The sequence below is a fragment of the Suncus etruscus genome, chromosome 9, assembly GCF_024139225.1.
Source record: "Suncus etruscus isolate mSunEtr1 chromosome 9, mSunEtr1.pri.cur, whole genome shotgun sequence".
Taxonomy (NCBI): Eukaryota; Metazoa; Chordata; class Mammalia; order Eulipotyphla; family Soricidae; genus Suncus; species Suncus etruscus.
Genome location: NC_064856.1, coordinates 59,542,537 through 59,561,671, shown reverse-complemented (window position 1 = coordinate 59,561,671; position 19,135 = coordinate 59,542,537). Strand labels below are relative to the sequence as shown.

The window sequence follows — 19,135 nt, the reverse complement described above, 5'->3', positions numbered from 1 at the left end:
AGGAATGCTAGGGCTTAAACCTGGCTCAACTGTGTACAAGGCAAGCACTTTACCCACTCTTCTATCGCTCCAGCCCAAAAAAAAACACTTTTAAATACCTAATGCTGCATGGTTCCCTACACACTGCTAGGAGTTATTCCAGAGCATTGGGCCAGGGTTAGTTCCTAATTACCGCCATGATTTCCCCCATGAAACTTAAGTGAATTAGATAAGTCATTACAGGAGATTTGACTACATAGTGAGTAACTTAGATACCTTAAGTTCTTTACTGCTTTGAGATGATGTGATGACTGTATTTGCTACTTAGTTTTATTTTAATACTTAGTCAGACAATGTAGTTAGTTTAGAGGAAAGAGAACAGAGTATATTAGAACAGATGCATGACTTTTCCATGATCTGCAGTATAAAAGAAAGCACAGGAGGCAGAAGTGTTTGTGAAATAATGGAAATGGAATAAGCAACACAGATAGGAATTAAGCTTTAACATCCTATGAATTTCACATTTATTCCTGTCTCTTGATAATGTTATTGCAAACAGAATGATGACTTCAAAATGGCCACAAAGTGTTGTGACTCACTCAGAGATAAATATTGGCAAGAGTTTTTATAGGGTAGTTTGACTCTTCCATTTTAAGAAATATGTTGTTTACTAGAAAAAGTTGTTGTTTTGTAATCTTGCCTACCAAGAACCATGTTCCCCAGTTGCCGAAGACTCAAGATGGCCATGTTACTTTGTTTGCTTTATATGGTAATTAACTTGAGAGGACACAGTTTTGAAAGGTTCAAGATTAGATAATAAATGAAATCCTCTTTTGCTTTATTTTCTGTGGTTCCTGAGTTTCTTTTGGGAGAATGTTAAGTGTATTCCCTACAAAAACAAATCTGAGTCAAAAGGACAGTGCCTGATAGTAGCTCCCAAATGTAAGCAATTATAATGTCTCATCTCACCACTATCACTTAAAAAGAAGCCATATAGTTAAGTGAGGCTTCTCCTTGAATATATTTAATATTGATAAAGTAAATAAACTTAACAACCATGTAATAAAGTTAAGCAAGTCTAAACTGCAATGGGAATTGACTCACAATTAGTCTCTTATTAGTATTTAAAAACCAATCATAATTTATTTCCTTGACTTTCACAGTATTGCAGGAAGTGTAGCCGAGAGCTATGATACAGAAAGTGGATTTGAAGATTCAGAGAATAATGACATTGCTAATTCTGTTGTACGGTTTATTACCCGATTTATTGACAAGGTTTGTACAGAGAGTGGAGTTACTCAGGATCACATTAAGAGCCTTCACTGCATGATACCAGGTATATATAGATATATCACTTTGTATAAGAGAACCAGGATATTGGCAGTAATTGTGTTAAAGCTCATTTTATGAGTATATTTCTTCAAACAAAATACCTATATTACTTGTATTCCATGTAGTTTTGCCATGTTATTTGTTGATTCACTTTTTAAATATAAGTGTGGTAAAAACATGCATATAATAAAATGCATGTAATAAAAATTTTAACCATTTCAGTTCAGTCACAATATTTTTTTTAATTGTGGTTGAAGTGAATTAATTACAAGTCTCTCACAGTAATATTTGAGGCAAATAGTGACAATGAGTGAGGGGCTTTCCCACCACTAGTGTTGTCCTCCCTCCACCCCTCAGTCACAATATTTTGATAATATCATTATCATCAAAACAGCAGGCCCAAATGGACTCATTAAGCTATAATTCCCCATTTTCTATCCCCTAACTACTGATAAACTCTAATCTTTTTCTATGAATTTTTCTCATTATACATATTACATGTGACTAAAGTAATATATTTGTTCTTTTGTGTCTACTTATTACTTGTTTTCTCAGTCTGTTAATGTTTTAGTAGTCAGAATTTTATTTCTTTTTATAACTGAAATATTCCCCTGTATGGATGTACCACATTTCATGGACTTGGGTTGTTTTCCATATCTGGCTAATAATGTAACTCTAAGTATAGATATCATATACATCTGTTTGAATCTTTATTTTTAATTATTTTAGATTTGTACCTAGGAGTATTAATTGTTTGAGTCCTATAGTAATTCAATGTTTAATTTTATGAGAAACTGTGAAACTATGATTCACTTTTCATTCTAAGAGTTCAGAATTATTTTACTTTTGCCTGTTACTTGCTGTTTCACTGTGAACACTGGCTCATCCTAGGAATTGTAGCTATGCATATTGAAACGCTGGAAGCAGTACATCGAGAGAGTAGAAGGCTTCCACCTATACAGAAGGTAATTATCCAATTCTGCATTCTGGATATAACATTTCTAGAGGGAAAGGGCAATGTGTACTGTTGTTCCTTAGAAAATATTTCTCCTAAATTTTGACATAGAGCTCAGCTCTACTTTTATTGATAAAAGTAACTTTACAGAGGAGTTTATCATATAGAGTCACATAAAAAGAATTCTAAAGTAAAAACAGTGAAATCAACAAAGAAGCAGTAATCTGGGTTGAGTTACTTTTAGGGGCAGGGCCTAAATTATGAGCATTCAAACTTTTAATCCCGGGGCCGGAGAGATAGCATGGAGATAGGCGTTTGCCTTGCATGCAGGTTGATGGTTCAAATCCCTGCATCCCATATGGTCCCCCGAGCCTGCCAGGAGCGATTTTTGAGCCTGGAGCCAGGAGTGACCCCTGAGCACTGCTGGGTGTGACCCAAAAAACAAAAAAAAAAAACCTTTTAGTCCCAATCCAAGATTTTATGCCTTTTTGCTTCCCAAAAAGATGGCTAACACAATTACTATGAAAGCACAAAATTTATAAATATGTATATAGTAAAAACATTGTAAGCATTGGGGAAATGTATTAAAAATTCAGGCATTCTCCATCTTGAGGTTCACCTGTATCTCAGCCTGTGATAAATAATGTTGGTTCTTTCTCCTGTGGAGAGCTCAACTTTACTCTTGACTGTGTAACTTTCTCAAGTACTCTCTCTTCCACTCTCTCTCCGTCTCTTCCTTCCTCTCTTTCTCTTTTTCTCTTTACCTCCATTCTTATTTTTCTAAATAAAATTATTTTCCTACCAAAAAAATAACTTTTATTCTTTAGTTTTGGGGCCACACTCAGCAGCATTCAGGAGTTACTCCTATCTCTACACTCAAGAGTCACTCCTGGCAGTGCTCAGGGGACCATACAGAATGCAAGGAATCAAACCCAGGTCAGCCATGTACAAGGCAAATGTCCTATACATTGTGCTATTGCTCTAGCCCCTATAAAAATATTTTTAAATTTAGGGGCCAGAGTGGTGGCATGAGCCATAAGGCATCTGCCTTGCATGCACTAGCCTAGGAAAGACTGCAGTTTAATCCCCCCGGCATCCTATATGGTCCCCAAGCCAGGAGCGATTTCTGAGCGCCTAGCCAGGAGTGTAACCCAAGTGTCACCAGGTATGGCCAAAAAAACAAAATATATATATAAATATATAATAATAATAAATATATTTTTAATTTAAAAAATACCAAAATCTTGGGCTGGAGAAATAGCACTGAAGTAGAGTATTTGCTTTGCATGCAGCCAACTCGGGATGGACCCAGGTTCAATTCCTGGCATCCCATCTGGTCCCCCGAGCCTGCCAGGAGTGATTACTGAGTGAAGAGCCAGGAGTAACACCTGAGCACCACTGGATGTAACCCATAAAAACAAAAACAAAAAAATTTTAATTTAATTTAAAATACCAAAATTCATAACTCTGTACTCTCTCCCATTTCCTAGATTAATGTAACTTGAAGTTTCACTTGGAAATTTGGTTTTATTTTTTATTGGGAAGAGGAATTGGGTCACACCTAGCAGGAATTGGGTCACACCTAGCAGTAATTAGGGTTTACTCCTGGCTTTATACTTGGAGATCACTCTTGGCAGTGTTCATTGGACCTTATAAGGTACCAGGGATCAAACCTAGGTTGGCTACAGCAAGGCAGGTACCTTATTCACTGTGTTATCTCTCTGGCTCAGAAATTTTTATTTTAAGAAATCTTCCAGACAATTTATTTAGTAGCTGGTCTGGCACCAATCTGTGGTCTGTAATGTAATTCAGTATCCTCTTAGCTTTGTAACAGAATTTTTGAAAAGAACTTCAAAGAGCTGGGATGTGGCTCAAATAGTAGAATATAAACCTTGCAATTACATGACCCTGTGTCCCATCACTGACATTGCATGGCCATAAGAGGACTGCTAGGTATGGATCTGGTGAACCATAGTGACCTCTACAACAATAGAAAAAAATACCTAATTCAAAGCCACATGGATAAGAAAGATAATTCTATCACAAATCTGAGACACAGTTTTCCTTTATATTTTTGGCGTTCTGTTTCACTCTAAGCTTTCTAGAGCCAGCAAAAAGAATAGTACTAATATCTGTGGTGTAGTGGAAAATAGCGTATCCACTCAAGTGGGATGAATCTTGTTCCTAGTATTAAACTCTAAAAGTAGTGTGTCATATGGTTCCTTGTTCTTCAAGATATGTAAATGTTCATTATTTAGTGATTATATTAATCCAATAAAAGCTAAGAAAGGCAGATCATTTTTAGATACATATCCCCAGTTTTAAAATAAGCATTTACTTGCCCACAAGTAGTTGAACCTAAGAGCTGGAGAACTGGTCTTTAGTAGGATATTTCTCACTGGAGTTGGGGGATAAGTTAGGGAAGGGAACATTAAGGCAGTGGTAGAAGGGAAAAGTATTGCCATCGAGTTAGACTGAGAAACAGGAAGGAATTGGGATATTGCTGGAGGTAAGTGGACATCGGTGAAGGTATTGTTTTTGGAACTTTGTATGCTTGTAAATAATAATGACTAATTTTGTAACTCTTTAATTAATAGGGATTCATTTTAAAAAACTTAAGAAAATATTTTAAATAACTATTCTGTATCACTTCATGGTACTGAAAATTTTTAGTGCGGTATCTAAATAAATAAGAAGTTAACTTAATTTTTAAGAGTATTTATTTTGGTGAGCTGGAAAGATATACAGTGGGTAAGGTGTTTGTTTTGCACATAGCCATCCTGGATTCAATCCTTGTTATCCCATATGGTCCCCTGAGCCTGCCAAGATTGATTTCTAAACACAGAGCTAGCAGTTACCTGTGAGTGAAGTCAGGTTGTGGCCCCAAAACAAACAAAAGTTTGTTTTTTTTTTTTTTGTTTTTTGGGCCACATCCGTTTGATGCTCAGGGGTTACTCCTGGCTAAGTGCTCAGAAATTGCCCCTGGCTTGGGGGGACCATATGGGATGCTGGGGGAATCGAACCTCGGTCCTTCCTTGGCTGTGATGTTTGTATAAAATTGAAGCATTTAAGAAGTATACATTTTGCAAAGTGAAAAACTCCCATAATCCTTTATATCCCCACTCTTACTTCTACCCTTAGCTACATTTAATGACTTATCTCTATTTGTACAGTTTTTACTTTTTCCCAAAAAAGAAACAATACACATACTAATTATAATGTTATTTTTTCACAAAACAATATATTTTAGTACCTTTTTAGTACAGATAGATTTATGCTATTGTCTTTACTAGTTGCAGAATGATCCACTGAAATATTTAAGTAATTTTCAATAATTTCACTGTTAGCAAGGAATCTTTTAACATTTGCACTCAAGAACTTCAATTCTGTCTCTTCCCAAATGTGTGTGCTCATTTTAGTTATCTGGGAAGCCTGGCTCAAGTTTTTTCATTCTATAACTGAAATAACCATGGTAAATGTTGGAGACCCTCAAGAGTTGTGTTAAATATACTCCTTCTCTGAATAGCCCAAGATTCTTAGACCAGCTCTACTGCCAGGAGAAGAAATCATTTGTGAAGGTCTTCGAGTCCTTCTGGATCCTGATGGACGAGAAGAAGCCACTGGCGGTCTTCTTGGAGGACCTCAGCTCTTACCAGCAGAAGGTGCCTTGTTCCTCACTACATATAGAATCCTGTTCAGAGGGACTCCCCATGATCAGCTAGGTATGGTTTAAATTGTCTTCAGAACATAAATATCTGTATGTCACACGTTTCCATTCCATGTGTACAGTTGAGTCACTCACTCATCATTTCAATTTCAAATTTAGCCTTTGACCACCTGGAATATATTTTTCTATCAAAGTTAATGATCATTTGATAACAAATTCTTACTTGAAGAATTGTGGATTAAAGGGGGGGAGCAGTAGACTGAAGGGAAAGCTCAAGGGGCTGGTGTGCATAAATGCCACGTGTGGTACCTATTTGATCTCTGGCACAGCATAAACTCCTGAGAACTTCCAAGTTAGCCCCAATATCACTGAGAACCAGAGTATTCTCTAAGTTATACAGCAAAGGTTTACATTCAGTTAATGCAGTGAAATGATTAGAATTTGGGGACCGGAGTGGTGACACAAGCAGTAAGGCATGTCTGCCTTGCACACGCTAACCTAGGATGGACTACGGTTCAATCTCCCAGTGTCCCATATGGTTCCCCAAGCCAGGGGCGATTCTGAGCGCATAGCCATGAGTAACCCTGAGCATCACCGGGTATGCCCTCCCCCCCCCAAAAAAAAAGAATTTTATCAAGCAACTTGCTGTGACCTATAGATATTCATATTACCTAGCTTTTAACATAATCCCCTGTTGATTTGATCTACCTTGATAATCCTGCAGTTAAGGACTAAATAAAGTTAAGAGGTTCCAGACACATGATTATTTTTGTGAAGAATGTGCTAAGCGTCAAAAGATATAAAACATTAATTCCACTTTTCTCTCTTTCTGTGGTTTACTCTTAATATATAGCTTCTATTCTCTAAATCTCTTCAGCTTCTATTTCTATTTTCTATTGATCCATGTAATCTTTAGCATTCGAAAAGATGAGCCTAACCTACCATGACAGTGATAGTGAAAGGAAGCAATAGAATTAAATGCCTGTCCCAAAGACAGGCAGGGAATGGGAGGGAAACGGGGAACATTGGTAGTAGGAAAGTTACTCTGGTGAAAAAGGTGGTGTACATTCGATGACTGAAAGCCAACTAGAAACATTTCTGTAACCACAATGCTTAAAGAAATTATTAAAGAAAAAAAAAGTATTATTTTTAGAGAAATTAAATATATAGTACTTATATTATTTTGTGTTCTGACTTTTGTGATATTATAACCATGTATTTGGAACATAAAGCTATGAGACATGGTCATTTAATAAGTCTATCTTTAAAAAGCAAAAATTATTAATATAATACATAATTATAGTTTATCTAATATATACCAATAGATATAATACAATATAATAATTAATAGAACCACAAGATTCTATGAACTTTTGCAAATGTTTTCTTGCTATTACCTGTCAATTTCTGGATTTAATATTTTAGGTAAATTCTCCATCAGAATAATCTATTCGCTTACTAGTTATATTTTAGATTTCTCAGTTATAGTGTCTCCATTAATGACACTCATATGTTTGATTATTATACATTTGTTATATAAAAATAACGTGTTTATTTTATCTTAAAATGTAAATATAAATTTGACTTTGTTTAGCCTTTAGGCATAAGATGTTAGTCAGATTTTTTTCGAGCTAGAGATAACAGACAGGAGAATGAGGAATCTGATAAGCTGTTGGGTAAATCTGAATTTAGATGATCTGATATCAGATGGTCCTAGTCTGCATCTTAGCACAGTGGTTTACTAATCGAGGAATCTTGCCCACAGATGTTCCTTTTATGTTCCTCATAATGGGCCTTTCCTACTACAAATCCAAAGTCTACACACTCTTCAGAGTTTACCTTCTCACTTCTTCCAGTAGCATTCTCTAGTCATCTAAATGCAGAAATCTTCTGTGTCTGAAATATTTAGAACCTTGTTCCCACAAGTCTATGATTTAGTTACATGTGATTATATTTTACATGTTATTCCTCAGCATGGGAACTTTATGTAAACTACTTATTTTCTAGATCTTCATAACTTCTAGTGGTAATTATTGATGTATAAGTATTTATATTTTTCTTTTCTTGCTTTAATATTTAAACTCCTAAAAAATCTTGGCCTTAAGTTCATTCCTATATCCACCTAAAGGCACATTAACATAATAATGACCCTTTTACCATATATAAACACAAGTTTTGCAGACCTTTTCTGAGGGCCAGGAAAAGTGTTCAAGTGGTAGAATAGAATACATGTCTGGCATGTTCAAGGCCCACAGTCATTTTCCTAGTACTATTTGCCCCATCCCTAAGCCCCCCAAACCCTCTTGAGTATCACGGAGAGGGGTCTGAAAATAAAACATATTATTTGATTTATTCATACATTAAATATTATAGCTGTCTCTTCAATATTTGAATGTCCCTTTTATTTCCTGTATAAAACCTAACTTTGCTAACACCTGAGTGATAGTACAGTGGTAGGGCTTGTACCTTGCATGCAGCCAACTCAGGTTCTATCCCTAGCATCCCATAAGGTTCCCAAAGCACTGCCAAGCATAATTCCTGAGTGAAAAGCCAGGACCCCCAGAACCACCAAGTAAGGACCAAAATCAAAACAAACAAAAAACCCTAGCTTTCCTTAAAGATTATTTTAAATCTGTTGATCTTATGTAGCACAGCAGTACACTAGGAAAGTAAAACAAAGGCAGGCAGACAATGGCAGTCCCTTTGCTGTGAGTGAGGATTGAGTGTCAGGAATGAATTCCCATGAAATAAAATTAATACAAGTCTAGAATCATAACATTTTCTGTTCCTGCTCTTCTGGACATTGTCTTCTCCAGATATATTTCTCCAATAGAGTTTATTGAAATTAGAAACAGAGACTCTAGAAATTATTTATATAGTGCTAGTGTTGATCTTATGTCCTGTTTTCTGTAGTTGGTGAGCAGACAGTTGTGCGGAGTTTTCCCATTGCCTCCATCACCAAGGAAAAGAAGATTACAATACAAAACCAACTACAGCAGAACATGCAAGAAGGACTACAGATCACATCAGCATCTTTTCAGGTATTATGAAAAACACTCATTCTTTTACCATGTAAAATATTGTTTTATTTTAGTTTATGGTTGTTGGGCCACACCCAGCAATGTTCAGAGGTTACTCTTGGTTTTGCACTCTGGAATCACTCCTGACATTGCATGAAGGACCATATAGGTTGCCGGGAATCCAACACAGGTTGACTGCATTCAAGGCAAATGCCCTACCTGCTGTTCTATTCCTCTACCTCCAACTAACTACTTAAAAATTTCTACAAATGAGGGACTAGAGTGGTAGCACAAGCGATAGGCTGTCCCATATGGTTCCCCAAGCCACGAACGATTTCTGAGCACATAGCCACGAGTAACATGAGCATCACCAGGTGTGGCCCAAAAAGCAAAAAAAAAAAAAACAAAAAAAAAACTTAAAAATAAAATTTCTGGGTGGAGGAAAAATAAATAAATAAAATAAAATAAAATTTCTACAAATGATTCTGTGATCTTGTGACCTTCAATTAAAGATGAGAAGAATGGAAGGACCTGAGTGTCTGGGAAAGGAGTGTTCAGTTAAGTAAATTCATGAATAATCTTGGATTTAATCTCTTATTTTCTAGTCCCTTGCCCAACTCAGAATGTCACAGATTATCTGCCAATGTTTGATTTTAGAAATACTGATAAAACAGGCCTGAGCGATAGTGTAGCAGTAGGGTGTTTGCCTTTCATGCGGCTAATCCAAGGAAGATCCCCGGCTTCCCATATGGTCCCCCAACCAGGAGCCATTTCTTAGCACATAGCCAGGTGTAACCCCTGAATGTCACCGGGTATGGCCCAGAAACCAAAAAATAAAAAAGAAATACTGATGCATGCAATTTAATCTTGCTCTCTGCCAAGTCAGACTTTAGTTTGTGTTAGGTAAAGCCTTTCCATAGGAAGTTCTCTTAGCATCTATTTCAGAAAGAAAAGCCCTGAGTTTTTCAGTGAAAGGTAAAATTCAAAATAATAGTTGGTGGGCCCGGAGAGATAGCACAGCGGTGTTTGCCTTGCAAGCAGCTGATCCAGGACCAAAGGTGGTTGGTTCGAATCCCAGTGTCCCATATGGTCCCCCATGCCTGCCAGGAGCTATTTCTGAGCAGACAGCCAGGAGTAACCCCTGAGCACCGCTGGGTGTGGCCCAAAAACCAAATAAATAAATAAATAAATAATAGTTGGTATGGGGCCAGAGAGATAGCATGGAGGTAGGTTGTTTGCCTTGCATGCAGAAGGACGGTGGTTCAAATCCCGGCATCCCATATGCTCCCCTGAGCCTGCCAGGAGCGATTTTTGAGCGTAGAGCCAGGAGTAATCCCTGAGTACTGCTGGGTGTGACCCAAAAAAACAAACAAAAAATAATATTAATAGCTGGTAAAACTAGCAACAGATAATTTTTATTGCATTTCACCAGCAATCAAGAAAACACAGGATTCTGTTCTTTGAGGTAGAGAACATAAAACAATCTTACTAGAAACTTTAATGTAAATATAATTAGTCATTGAACTATGACTTAAGTATTATTGTTGCTAATTAGGTAATCCTTGTTGTAGCCTAATGTTTTCCAAAGAACTCTGAACATAATAAGAACTTGAGGAATTAACTAATGCAAGCCAGACACTGTAACTATGATTTTTTGTTAGTTTGTTTTTTATTTACAAATCTGTGATGTTTTGCTCTTCCTATATTTCATGCTTTGTCTTTAAGCAATCATATTTCTCTTTTTGTTTTTGTTTTTGGGTCACACCCAGCGGCGCTTTGGTTACTCCTGGGTATGCGCTCAGAAGTCACTCCTGGCAGGCTCAGGGGACCATATGAGATGGCCGGGATTTGAACCGGGGTCCGACCTGTGTTGGCTGCATGCAAGGAAAAGACCATACCGCTGTACTATCGCTCCGGCTCCAAGCACTCATATTTCTTTCTTCTTGGGAGGGGGAGTTTGGGCCACACCCATTTGATGCTCAGGGGTTACTCCTGGCTAAGCGCTCAGATATTGCTCCTGGCTTGGGTGGACCATATGGGATGCTGGGGGATCGAACCGCGGTCCTTCCTTGGCTAGCGCTTGCAAGGCAGACACCTTCCTCTGGCGCCACCTCACCGGCCCCAAGCACTCATATTTCTTTTTTTTTTTTTTTTTTGGGCCACACCCAGTAACGCTCAGGGGTTACTCCTGGCTATGCACTCAGAAGTTGCTCCTGGCTTGGGGGACCATATGGGACACCGAGGGATCGAACCGCGGTCCGTCCAAGGCTAGCGCAGGCAAGGCAGGCACCTTACCTTTAGCGCCACCGCCCGGCCCCAAGCACTCATATTTCTATGGGCTCAATATCAACCTATTTCTATCAATTGGGAAGCCCTTCCTAAAATTTTTATGTTACTGTTTGAAATGTGAAGCTCCAAACCTTGTATCATAAGGGAACAGTGACCTCTCCAGTTGGGTCACACCCAGCAGCGCTCAGGGGTTACTCCTGGCTGTATGCTCAGAAATCATTCCTGGCAGGCTCGGGGGACCATATGGGATGCTGGGATTTGAACCACCGTCCTTCTGCGTGGAAGGCAAACGCCTTACCGCTGTGCTATCTCTCCGGCCCCTTTTCTTTCTATCTTTATAGTATCTCTGGCTCAGAAAATACCTTATGAGGACAAATATAGAACCACAGTTGAAAAATGTAAAGAAACAGCTTCCCTACTTTTAGCTCTAATGTTTAATATTCATACCCATCATAGGAAAGATAGTCTTAAATAAATCCAACCTCAAGATAATGTTTCCTTGGGCCAGCAAGATAGCTCACATGCTTGGGAATACACAGAGTCTCAGCTCTGATTTCCAACACAGCATGGACTCCTAAGCTACTTGCTATAGCTTTGTTGGTTCCCAGAGGTTCTAGGAAGGTTTCCCAAAAAAGATATTTTCTTTCCTGACAACCATATGGTAAGTAAGTCTTTCTGAGTCTCACATTTGTGTTTTTTGAATATGAAATACTGCATTTCTTGGAGCTGAAGAGATAATACAGAGGGCAGAGTGCTTACTTTGCATGCAGCCAACCCAGGTTCTATACCTAGCATCCCATGTGGTCCCCAAGTATTATCAGGAATAATTTCTGATGGCAGAGCCACATCTGATCATTGTTGGGTGTAGGGGGAAAAAATGTGTTTCCTGATATCCACACTCCCTTCAACGTACAAACTTATGTCATTTTAAATTATTTTCTGTTGTTTCATTAAGGGTGTTTTCCAGTAATCCATAATTTTTCTTATATCTTTAACCTTTTTTATCTCTAGTTGATTAAAGTAGCATTTGATGAAGAAGTGGGTCCAGAAGTAGTGGAAATCTTTAAGAAGCAATTGATGAAGTTTCGTTATCCTCAGTCCATTTTCACTACCTTTGCTTTTGCTGCTGGACAGAATACCCCACAAATAATTTTGCCCAAGCAAAAGGAAAAAAATACTTCATTTCGGTAAGAATAAAGACCTCCCTTAACTGACTGTTAGGGGAAGTGGCCTGTTCGTAGGATCAACATGTGAGTGATTGCTCTTTTTGTTCACTATTCTCTCAAGCCTACTGAACCAAGTTCATTGACATATGTAACAACAGTATTGACATATATAACAATTTTCCCAAACTAAAAGCCTCAAGAGATTTTGAAAATTTTCCCACTGTTCATTATGCATTTTCAGATTTCTAAAATCCTATTCTAGTTTCCATTTTTCCCTTATTGATCTGTCTCACTTCTTTGGTTCAGTTTATTTGGCTTTTAGTAATTCAAACCTACTAGATAGTTTTAATTTAATCTAGAGGCTAGACAAAAGCTTTGTTTTGGGGGACTGTTTTTTATTTTGCATAATTTCAAACTTCAAAAAAATTAATAACACATTTATTTCCTTTATACACTTTTCCTTTACATACTTAGACACCAATTACATGTGCTTTGCTCCATTTTCTTCTCTCTCATATTTTTCTCGAACAATTTAAGATACAAGATACTCAAAACAATGTGTATATTGTTTATTCTTTATCCTTAAATTCATCAATATGTATCACTTAAGAATAAAAACATAAAAACCAGAAATGTAATTAGCATAAATGTTTTATTTAACCCAGAGTCTATATTTAGATGTTGATCCTCTATTACTTTTTTTAAAATCCTGGTATAAGATTCAGTGTAGGGTGGCATTGTATTTGATTGTCACTAAACAGGTACCACTAGTTTCTTTTATTTTTTAATTAATAATTTTTATTTTGACCAATGTGGATTACAAATCATTCACAGTAGTATTTCAGGTACATAGGGTACATAGTGACATTGAATCAGGCCATTCCCACCACCAATGTTGTCCTCCCTCTACCCCTGTTCCCAGCATGCATCCCACACCACCTTTGACCCCCAGGCTGCTAGTATAAGTGGTCCCTTCTGTATCTAGCCTGTTGTAGATACCACTACTTTCTGATGAAAATATTTAGTATTGTATGTTGAAACATTACCTATTTCAGTTACTGTAATATATTTTAAATTTTTCTTTAAATGGTAATAGCATATAGGAGATAACATCTAGTTTGTGCTTCATTATTCACCTTTAAATTTTAATTAGGGCATCTGTGAGTACAAATTACTTATTAGGAATTACTTTGCAAACTTTGAAGAAAAAGACCTTTGCTTTGCCTGCAAATGGGGGAGGCCAGGGATTACAGAAAATCCTTGTAGACAGTATGTCATTTCTGTTACATAGTTGTGTGTAAATGATGCAGATCCAGGAATGATAATACTAACACTGGAACAGCACAATTTACACTGGTGAGCCAAGCATTTTTCTTCGCACTGTAGAATCATGGAAGAACCTGTGGTGGTCATTAATCCAGCATCTTTATGGAAGAAATAAAGCTTTGTATAGTACTTTGTTTAGAAACTCTCGGAGTAGAAAAGAAGTATATTTGGTGTATATGTATTCTAAAATATACACTTTAACACTATAATTTTAGTAGTTTTAATATCTTTATAATTTATATAATATATATGTCAGGCCTATTATATTCAAACTTACTCTAGTCAAAGCAATTTTAAACAGTTTTAAAATCTAAAATGTCCTAGTTTCCTTGACTATATAGGACAAAAGATAACTCTAGCTGTAAAAAAAATTGAAAACCCCCAGAATTTGAGTTATATCTGAAGTGATTTACCATAGGTTTAATTTCACAAATACTATTATTTCATTGGGTTTTTGTTTTGGGGCCACACTAGTGACTCTCAGGGGTTACTCCTGGCTATGTGCTCAGAAATCGCTCCTGGCTTGTGGGACCAGATGGAATGCCAGGATCAAACCGCAGCTTGTCCTAGGTCAGTGCATGCAAGGCAAACAGCCTACCACTTGCACCACCGCTCCAGCCACTATTTTATGGTTTAAAACAGTTTTCTAAGACATGTTTCATAGCCATCAAATTTGCATTTCAAATGTGTAAAGACAGGATCTAGTAAAACTTACAAATAATTTTTAGTGCTTTTACCACACAATCAAAAAAAAATACAAAGTTCTGGTATTTTCATACCAGAAAATGTATAAGAATGCAATCAAGACAATCTTATTTGAAACTTTAATCTTAATATAATTATTTAAGAATAGATTCTTTTCTTAATTTTATAAGTTGCAAATACTATGCATTCAGCTGTTCTACAAGCAAGAAAAGATAAACTATTTATGTAACAAAATATTTGTTCAAGTTATATACATTCTGATTTCCTTTCATTAAAGAGTCTCAAAAGTATACTAAAGTGGACTAGGGCTATAGCACAGTGGTAGGATATTTGCCTTGCATGCGGCCAACACAGGACAGACCACTGTTCAATTCCCAGCATCCAGCCTGCCAGGAGAGATTTTTGAGTGCGAAGCCAGGAGTAGTAACCCCTGAGCGCTGCCAAGTGTGACCCAAAAATACAAACAAAAAAGAGTGTACTAATGTCTGATTTTATATTGTTCTCCTCTTAAAAAAATAGAATGGTGGGCAAGAGTAATAGCACAGTAGGTAGGGCCTTTGCCTTGCATGCAGTTGACCTAGGCTCAATCCTCGACATCCCATATGGTTCCCCCAAGTCTGCCAGTAGTAATTTCTCTCTCCCTCCCCCTTCTCTCTCTCTCTCCTCTCTCTCTCTCTCTCTCTCTCTCTCTCTCTCTCTCTCTCTCTCTCTCTCTCTCTCTCTCTCTCTCTCTCTCTCTCTCTCTCTCGTTTGTTTTTTTGGGTCACACCTGGCAGTGCCCAGGGGTTACTCCTGGCTCTTCACTCAGAAATCTCTCCTGGCAGGTTCGGGGGACCATATGGGATGCCGGGATTCGAACCACCATTCTTCTGCATGCAAGGCAAATGCCTTACCTCCATGCTAACTCTCTGGCCCCTGCCAGTAGTAATTTCTAAGCACAGCCTGGAATACCTCCTGTTCACCACTTGGTGTGGCCCAAAAACCACATACAAAAAAAGTATTATTTGTTCTGCATCTCAAAAATCTCATAGCTTCTTGGGGCTGGAGCAGTGGCAGAGTGATAGGGTGTTTGCCTTGCATGCAGCTGACCGTGGTTCGATCCCCTGGTGTCCCATATGGTCCCCCGTCAGGAGCAATTTCTGAACGCATAGGAGTCACCCTTGAGCGTCACCAGGTGTGGCCCAAAAACAAACAAAAAAAATCTTATAGCTTCTTTGTGCCATTATACCACACCTAAGAAACATTTAAGAAATAAATGTGTTGCCAACTATAATTAGACATGTTGTCAAAGCCTATCTGTTCATAAAAAGAAAGTTTGAATAATGGAGAAGGAGGTCGAGTAGTTCTCTATGCACAGACTTCCACAGGCATTACTTATGGGAACTGTAGATAAGGGCAGTGAAACAGAAAGCCAAAGCAGATTAGAGGCATGCCTGACCAAAAAGCCAAATTAAGAAGTTTTTAGTGAGGGTCACTGAAAAAAATAAAAATGTGATCTCATTGAAAAAAAATGAAAAGTTTATAATGATTTGGATGTGGGAATAGAAAAGAAACATTGATGGTCATTGTTAGTATAAAGGTTTTTTACTTTTGTTACTGAAATAATTTGATAGCTACAAGAACCAAAATCTAAGTGGTATCTGTATAATAAATTTATAAATTCTTCGGTTTTATGGCTTTTAGCACCTTCTCAAAAACAATTGTAAAAGGTGCCAAAAGGGCCGGGAAAATGACAATTGGCCGGCAGTATTTATTGAAGAGGAGAACTGGGACAATTGTAGAAGAGAGAGTGAATCGCCCTGGATGGAATGAAGAAGATGACATTTCTGGTATGTAAAATTCTTTTTTTTCTTCATGAATTAATTTTATTATTATATGATTTGAACATTAAGGCTTAAGTGCACTTAAAGTTGACATGCAATGAGTGGAGAAAAGTAGAGAGATAAAGGCACCTGCATTATATGCAGGTTTCCCCAGTTCTATCCCTCAGTACCACCTGGAGCCAACCCCAAGCACAGAATTCAAAGTAGGCCCATAGCACCAAACAGGTATGGCCCATAAACCTTAAGGGACTTCCCAACTTCTCAGAATTGGAGAAAACATTCTTACCCAATATTCTATTGTTTTGATATTATTAATATTCTGAAGTAAATGGTGCAATGTGAGACGCCATCAGGAGATGGGTGGCTGGGAACAACCAGCCTTCAAGGCTGAAGTATAGTTACAATACACCTGTCCACAGATGGTTAAATACATTTACCTAACTTTTTTTTTTTACATTAGCAAATAAAAGGGGCTGGAGTGATAGCACAGCAGTAGGATATTTGCCTTGCATGCACTGACCCTGGACGGACCTGGGTTGGATCCCCGGTTCGCAAATGATCTCTCAAGCCAGGAGTAACCCCTAAGCATCATCAGGCGTGGCCCAAAAACCAAAATAAAGAAAATAAAAACTTTTTTTTTTTTTTTTTTGGTTTTTGGGTCATACCCAGCAGCGCACAAGGGGTTACTCCTGGCTCTATGCTCAGAAATCGCCCCCAGCAGACTCGGGGACCATATGGGACACCGGGATTGGAACCACCATCCTTTTGCATGCATGGCAAACACCTTACCACTGTGCCATCTCTCCGGCCCCTATAAAATATTTTTTAAATATTTTTTGTTAATATAAAAAAAAAAAAGTCGCAGCAGCGATCAAATAGTCTTAAACAAAAGCTCTATATGTGATGGTGAAAGTGCATTAACCTGACTACTCATACTATGCGGTATGTCTGCGCAACAAAGGGGTCATAACACTGCGGATGTCAAGTGGTTAGTTGTATGCTCTCTTCCCCAGCACTCAGGCTTCAGCTCCAGGAGGTATTTGCTCCATTAGATGCACAGGCATTTTCCCCAATCTTTTGGGGGGGTAAAAAAGTGTGTCTTATGGTATGAAAAATATGGTAATCAGGGCCCGGAGAGATAGCACAGTGGTGTTTGCCTTGCAAGCAGCCAATCCAGGACCTAAGGTGGTTGGTTCAAATCCCGGTGTCCCATATGGTCCCCCGTGCCTGCCAGGAGCTATTTCTGAGCAGACAGCCAGGAGTAACCCCTGAGCACCGCCGGGTGTGGCCCAAAAAAAAAAAAAAAACGAAAAATATGGTAATCCCTGTGCACTTTTTATAGAGTAACAATAATAAAATAGAGATTTTAAATATTCCAAATTAAAAACTTGTGTTTGAAGTAAGAACATTGCAGGAGCTCATAATTAAAAGGGGGACCTGGGGCCCGCGCGGTGGCGCTAGAGGTAAGGTATCTGCCTTGCCAGCGCTAGCCTAGGACGGACAGCGGTTCAATTCCCCAGCGTCCCATATGGTCCCCCAAGCCAGGAGCGACTTCTGAGCGCATAGCCACGCTCAGGAGTAACCCCTGAGCGTCACCGGGTGTGGCCCAAAAACCAAAAATTAAAAAAAATAAAAATAAATAAATAAAAGGGGGACCTAAGAGTAAGGTATTCTTAGAAAAGAAAATTTTAATTATAAAAAAGAAAATTCCCTTCATCAAACCCAACTACAAAGATGGTGCTTAAATAAAGATATTTTTTAAAAAATAAAATAAAAACTCAAGCCAAAGTCAACGACAATAGAATCAAGAGATCCAAAATAAGAAAAGAAAAATGTGACCTGCTAAATATTTGACAACATATTTGAGGAACAAGAAATACCTTTCAGTCACTAAAAAGCCAGTAACAAAATGCCTCACTCTCTTGTAGGCGATAAGGAGTTGTCTGCATCACACCTGGAAGTGATTAGGATTATTTTCCTTTTTCTAGTAGTGCAGGGAGAATTTAACCAGGGCTGGTCACATGCAAGCCAGGCCCTCTAACCCCTGCACTAGCTCTCCAGCAGTGTTTCCTACTCTTCTTTTTTTTTTTAAGCTTTATATTATTATTGATTGCTGTTTGGACCACACCCAGTGGCACTCAGAAGTTACTCCTGGTAGAAATCTCCCCTGGCAGACTGGGGGCCCACATGGAATGCTGGGAATCGAACTGGGTCCCTCCCAGGTTGGCCACATTCAAGACAAATGCCCTATCAGCCTCAGTTTTTCCTACTCTTAACCCATCTCAAGTATTCTTACAAAATTGACACTGAACTATTTTCTACTGAAAGATAGGGTGCTATTGCATCCTTTTTAAGATCTTAGAATTAACCACCAGTAATTACAATTACTACTTCTACCATTACTGCTAATCATACTGTAAGAAAAATCCTCATTCTTCCTTGGAGAGATCACTGGCTTAAATGTCTCCATTGCAGTAGGTGTACAGCATGCCCTTGGGGGTATTGAAAATATCTACCTTCACAGTACAGAAATTACCCTTCGTTGGAGACTTAGCCTCATGTATTTAGAAAGCCATAAAAAAAATTGCCACTATCCATCACTATTGACTTCTATCTTGACATTTTTAAGATTTCATGAAACAAAGACTTACTCTATGATCATCATACAAAAAATATATATACTGAGCTTTGCTCCTCTGAAAAGAAATGATATTGAAACCAACACAAAACCTAATAATATTATATTTACATTGTGAAGCTTACAAACTAAAGTACAAAGGCATATTCTGAAGGATAAGCTGCTATACAGTTTTTTTGTTTTTTTTTCTTTTTGCTATACAGTTTTTAATGGAAGAGTACCATATAATTCCCCT

At 37.9% G+C, this 19,135-nt stretch overlaps 1 protein-coding gene across 2 annotated transcripts in view; it reads left to right on the top strand.

Annotated features, from left to right (window-relative positions):
- Positions 1–19,135, top strand: part of SBF2 (SET binding factor 2) — a 394,504-nt gene that overhangs the window by 309,447 nt on the left and 65,922 nt on the right. For both annotated transcript variants that reach the window (XM_049780980.1, XM_049780981.1), the window contains exons 20-25: positions 1,143–1,315; positions 2,203–2,276; positions 5,793–5,988; positions 8,847–8,974; positions 12,254–12,429; positions 16,123–16,268. In XM_049780980.1, coding sequence (XP_049636937.1) covers positions 1,143–1,315; positions 2,203–2,276; positions 5,793–5,988; positions 8,847–8,974; positions 12,254–12,429; positions 16,123–16,268 — 893 coding nt within the window. The remainder of the gene's footprint in view (positions 1–1,142; positions 1,316–2,202; positions 2,277–5,792; positions 5,989–8,846; positions 8,975–12,253; positions 12,430–16,122; positions 16,269–19,135) is intronic.